Source organism: Orbicella franksi, chromosome 5 (genome assembly GCF_964199315.1).
Source record: "Orbicella franksi chromosome 5, jaOrbFran1.1, whole genome shotgun sequence".
In the NCBI taxonomy this organism is placed as follows: Eukaryota; Metazoa; Cnidaria; class Anthozoa; order Scleractinia; family Merulinidae; genus Orbicella; species Orbicella franksi.
In genome coordinates, this window is record NC_138149.1 from 12411401 (window position 1) to 12417400 (window position 6000).

At 39.2% G+C, this 6000-nt stretch overlaps 1 protein-coding gene across 3 annotated transcripts in view; it reads right to left on the reverse strand.

The window, feature by feature from the left end:
• LOC145486259 (uncharacterized) overlaps positions 1 to 6000 on the reverse strand; it is a 70755-nt gene that overhangs the window by 10056 nt on the left and 54699 nt on the right. For all 3 annotated transcript variants that reach the window (XM_081464884.1, XM_081464886.1, XM_081464885.1), the window contains 7 exons: positions 5507 to 5758; positions 4781 to 4804; positions 2879 to 3076; positions 1993 to 2187; positions 1536 to 1693; positions 485 to 634; positions 107 to 248 (listed from right to left, as the gene is read on the reverse strand). In XM_081464884.1, coding sequence (XP_081321010.1) covers positions 107 to 248; positions 485 to 634; positions 1536 to 1693; positions 1993 to 2187; positions 2879 to 3076; positions 4781 to 4804; positions 5507 to 5758 — 1119 coding nt within the window. The remainder of the gene's footprint in view (positions 1 to 106; positions 249 to 484; positions 635 to 1535; positions 1694 to 1992; positions 2188 to 2878; positions 3077 to 4780; positions 4805 to 5506; positions 5759 to 6000) is intronic.

Sequence of the window (6000 nt, forward strand, 5' to 3'; positions counted from 1 at the left end):
AAATAGCTCTTAACAAAAAATAAAAAGGCGAGTATACAGCCATTTATTTGTTTCTTGATAATAACCGCCTGTTATTTGCTATTTATGACATTTGATTTCCTCTTACCAAACGGGCAGCCATAAAACTCCACCCTCATGCAGAGAGAGCCAGTCCATGTGCCTGGAGCAATCCTTATCAAGCGGGTATCCACTGTGGGTTTGAGTGAAAACGTGACCACCGAATTCGTGTCACGGTTTGCAACAAATACCTGGACGAAAGAGACGACTGAGTTAAAATACTTTTGTTGGAACACACGCCTCTGAGCAACTCACTAGCACTTCAAAGATATTTCTGTAAAGGGTTCTGTCCAGGATATGTTAGCGTTCCGCTGGGAAAAATTTTTTACATCACCACGCTCGTCTCCAGAGCTCCTCAAATCTCTAAGATGATAGGGTCTGTGCACAAGAAGCCCTTCATTCCTCATGCCTAGAGTTGCTCTCTTACCCAGTCTCTTCCGTTCTTCTGGTAATTGTTAAACGTAACACCATCGTCACTCGTCTGTAATGTAAACGTCTTAACAAAACTTGAAACTCCGTTCAAAATGAACCCTTGTGTTGCGATTTTGGTGAGGCGGGTTTCTGTCAGCAGATCGACCTGAAAAAAAAAGTGTCCGCAATGTAACGCACTTTTATCTAGTACTTAACTAGCCATTTTCACTTCCTACAGGTTGCTAGAGGTCGAGCAGAATTGAACCGCTGGTTTCGGGTATCCTTACATGAAAGTGATTTTGAGCTTCTCGAAGTCACGCTGAATCTTGTGAGAAAAGGGACACGGAAGGCAATTCTTAATACAAGTTGCTCCGAAACAGCTGACAATGTATTCCACGTACTGATGCCTGAGAAAAGGTGGGATGACGAGGCAATGCTCAAAACAAAAGAAATTTTGAAATGTCTTCTTTATTAGTAGTGATTTCCTTAGGTATAATTCTACTGGACCTTATCCACCATAGCCGCCGTGTTTGTTTTCATATTAAAATGTAAATTAAGCTCGTAATTTCGGAGGGACGTGGGGGGGGGGGGGGGGGGAAATAATAATAAGTTAAAATCAGCAAATTTCAAGGGGTTTCCGAACATTTCTAATAAATCTTAGCTAGCCATGTCATGCTGTTTGAACACTAGGATACAATACTCTAAATTTTCAGCCATTTCGGTGCATTTATAAAACAAAACAAGTGACTTGCAAAGTTTACAAGTAAAAATATCGAACTATTCCAAAGTACTCATCCATTTCTCAAAGATCATTTTGGCACAAACGTTTCACTACTCGAAGACCACATCATGGCTAGTTTGCATTTACGAATGAAATATCATGGCGGGTAACGTGCATGAATAAGGTCTATAGAGAACATATTTTAACCAATCGAGACAGTGTTTCATCACATTTAGACACATCTCCAAGTTTTAAACTGTCTTCTCAGTTTTTGATAGTCATTTCACATAATCTTTTTTTCACACACACAAAAAACCGAACACGCTCTCTTAACAAGTGTTCTTACCTGAATGTACTGCCCATCTTGTCCATTGCTGGCGCACCAAGCTGATAGGGAGTTAAGTCGAGCCATACCTGGACTATATGAAGGAGCTAGACTGGAACTAGCCGTAAGCTGGTCACTCTTGATGGCACCACTGGCCATGCCCAGAGCTGCAGAACACTCTGAGAAGATATTAAGTAAGGCGTCTTATTATATGACTAGCACCGTGAGCAGACTAGATGTATTAAATCCTGCACTGTGATTGGCTACCCGAGTGGGCAAGACGGCGCTATCTTACGATCAGCGGGGTCGTGCTGTATTTACAAAGTAAGCATCACGTAAATCAGATTATTATACAAAAACCTGACTAAGACTGACTGAAATGAGAGGGAATCAAAAAATGCAACTGGAATTAACAAAGTCCGATTCCTTCAACGGATCTTCAACCCTTTTAGCTATCTTTATCTATCGAGACACACACCTAGCGGTTGTTTGCAAATGTAGCCTCGCTTGTCACCACAACGCTGGTCATTCCATCCACTGCTCGGAGGCCACATCTCCACACAGTTTTCCAAACCCTTATTGTCGCTGGGTTGACCGGGTAACCAATTCAAATAGGCCACAGGACTACTGTCAGACCAGCTAAAACCTCTCTCAAGCGCTCGATCATTCAAACCTGGACATTAATCAAAACATTATTGTTAAAACTACTCACTACTCTCTTTGGAAAGTTTCGAAACAAAAGACACCAATTATTAACAACTTACTGCATCTGCGCACGTTCCTTTAGCTCAGCTTTTGAGCTAGTGAACTCTTGTTGAAATAATATAGCATAATTTATCACATAGTAGTAATTAGGAAATAGAAATCAATTTAAATTGTTATTTAGCATTGTATAATAGACCATTTTACAGTTGTCTGCTCAGTGACCTGGCCTTTGAATGGCAGCGAGGCTGGAGGTGACCTTGTTTTGATACAGACCTCACTGCTTTTGTTGTGTAAAACAAGTTGTTCTGACGGTCAACTCCAGCCTCGCTTCCATCCAAAGGCCACGTCACTGAGCAGACAACTGTAAAACAGAGAAGTGTAGCTAGGTGTAGATAACTTAAGTTACTATTGTAAATAGTTGAAAGTTGTAAAAGAAAGTAAAGAACAAGTAGAAATGATATAATCACAAAAATTAATGCAATGCAATAAGGTTAAAAATAATACGAATATTAATACTAATACTAATACTAATACTAATACTAATAATAATAATAATAATAATAATAATAATAGTAATTTATCACATCCGCTCGTACTTTGCGTGAGGAAATATGTCACTCGTCAGGTAAAGGCGTTCTTAAAGTCAAATGATTACATACCAATCCAGATATTTCCAGCTGCCTTCTGTCGGTGGAATGTGATGAAGTCTTGCTCCTGTTGTGATGTGATGCTTGCCAAGTTACCACCCTGGTTTTGGCACTTGTACCTGGCTACTGTCCAGGGCTGCAGATCCGTGTATTTGAACAGGTAGCAGTTCTTATCAAACTTCTCCCAGCCACTGGGACAACTCCCGAGCACTGGAACAATAATTTAAAGAAAAAACACACACAAGATGTTATCTCTTTTCATCTTTCATCTAATGGCGTCAACGTTCTCAGATAGCTCTTTCATATACAGCTGTTTCGACAGTCCCACAAAAGAGTATAAGCGTACGCAACAATGTCGCTTGGTATAATGAGCTTAGCGCCGCTTGATTGAGGTTCACGGAGTTTCAGTAAGAAGAAGAAATCATGAATACAAGTGTTTGTGCCATTATTATTATTATTATTATTATTATTATTATTATTATTATTATTATTATTATTATTATTATTATTATTACTATTACTATTAAGAGAGAGTTCCGCGATGCAATCAAACTGCGCTACGATTGGCCGGTTGATGATATCCCCTCCACCTGTGTATGCGGTGATGCTTTTACAGTGGACCACGCAATGATATGCAAGAGAGGTGGGTTCGTTACCCAACGTCACAATGAGCTGAGGGACCTAGAAGCCGAACTCCTGAATATGGTTTGTACCGATGTTGAGATTGAGCCTGTCCTGCAAGACATCTCGGGTGAACAGCCGGGAAGAGGTTCTAATCGAGCTCCAGATGCGAGATTAGATATTCATGCGCGCGGGTTCTGGGAGAACCAACGATCAGCATTCTTTGACGTGAGGGTTTGCCACCCTAATGCTGATTCGTATAGGGACCTAGAGCTCCAACAGATATACCGCAATCATGAGAACGAGAAGAAGCGCCTTTACGCGAGGAGGGTTTTGGATATCGAACAAGGAACTTTTACACCCCTTATTTTCACGTCAACAAGCGGCATGGGAAACGAGTGCTTGCAATACCATTCCAGACTGGCGCAGCTGATCTCCATCAAGAAAGGAGAACATTATGCTAAAACAATCTCCTGGATAAGAGCAAGGACATCCTTCGCTTTACTAAGATCTGCACTAATCTGCCTAAGAGGTTCAAGAGCTAGAAGGAAAGCCTTTTGTGACTTTAAGAACATTGATATTGACGTTGAAACCCAGGAGGGAGCCATTATGTAAACACTGTTGAAATAGGTTTTAATAGTTTATTTCTTTTACTTACTTTTACCTTGCATATACCAATTTGTATGGAATATGTTAATTAATGTTATGATGATGATAGTAGTATTAGTATTAGTTGTAGTAACCATGATATCATGATTAGATACGGAAACATGTTTTACAGGTTTAACAGACATCAAATTATGTAAATATTATAGCATTTTGTAAAGCTTAGCTCTAGTTTTTGTCACAATAAACACTCCTCATTATTTCTAAAAAAATTACTATTATTATTATTACTATTATTATTATTATTATTATTATTATTATTATTATTATTATTGTTGTTGTTGTTGTTATTATTATTTTCTATCAAGTTGAAACACTTTGAGCTTCAATCAAGTAACCGTGAACTGGCATTACCCATAAACTTTCTCGAAACAGCTAAAAGCCCAGATGACGCCAAAACTATTGCAATGATTAGAATGATTTGAACAAGAAGTAAACAAGTTTCCTTTTGAATAACACTGCAAACATTGACATCTCCAATACTCTAATGAACCTTTTTCCTCAATTTTCCAGTTTGGCACTTTTGCTTGTTATGCTAGTTGCGTGTTTAAACCAGTTGTTTCAGTAAATGGCTAATATCCTGTGTTTTGGGGATGTGTGGGGAAATAAGGAAAATTATCTACTTACGTGGTGGGGAGACATGAGGTTCACCTGTGACAGGAAAATGGGTAAAAACACATAAGAAGTGACACTAATTAGGGCTCACATCAACATACAGTGAAACTTGTATTAAGCGGACACCCTTGGGACCCTCACTAGTGTCCGCTTAATACAGGGTGTCCGCTCAAAACAGGTACTAATATGTTGTGCAACAAAAGTTAATTATAAACTCTTTTGTAACAAAGAGTAACACAGTGTAAGATCAAACACTGCTCATGGGAGAATGTCCACTCAGTCAATCCGTCAATCTGGAAAAATCACTTAGCTTTAAAACGACATCATTGAACAATGTTAAAGGAGTCTCAGCTAGACCTTTAGAAGTAAAGAGCTATTGAAGTGTCCGCTTATTGCAGGTTGTGTGCAGCAATATGGCTTTATATCGGTGTCCGCGTTCGCTCAACAGACTGAGAAGTGTCCGCTGAATGCAGGTTTATTTCACAGTAAATGTGGGAAGAAAATTTTGGAACTTCAGCTGGTGTCCACTTAATAGCCATTACGCGCGTACAATTTCACGTATTTAACAAATGCATAAAAACGACTGTTAAGTCAACAAAAGAGGCATATCCCCTGCGTGGCCCGTCGAATTAGGAAATAAGCACTTGATATATCACAAAACTTTTCCATTCACCCAAACATAAACGCGTTATCATCCTTGATAGACGCCTGAAAGAACTTGAATGCCACAAACCCTACCTCGTCTTATTCTGCAAACAAATCCATTTTTCTCTGTACAACCGACATCACTCCAGCCCCCAGCAAAAGAAATTGAATTGTTGGCGACAACACACGCCGTCGTGTTGTCCGGGGCATCAGGTTGGTTAGTCGCCCAGTTTGTGTACAGTGGGATAGAATGATCAATCCACAAGAAATCAGGGGAATACTCTGGACGGGTGAGACCAAGCCACAGGCCTCCTCTGAAATTCTTTAAATTCAGCACAATGAAAGCTGCAGGGTGGAAACATAAAGAGAAATTGCACGAAAATGTATTAGTATAGTTTATCCCAAGATTTCTAGTATAATGTGGAATAAATACGCACGAGAAAATTTTTTAAAACCTATCAAAAATTGTACGAGCCTGTAGTGTGAATGCGATTTTCAGTGTTTGAAAATTTACACGCGCTTTCTTAAAATATATCTTCGAAAATTTCCGAATTAAAAATGAAATATGCATGAAATTTTCCAGTAAT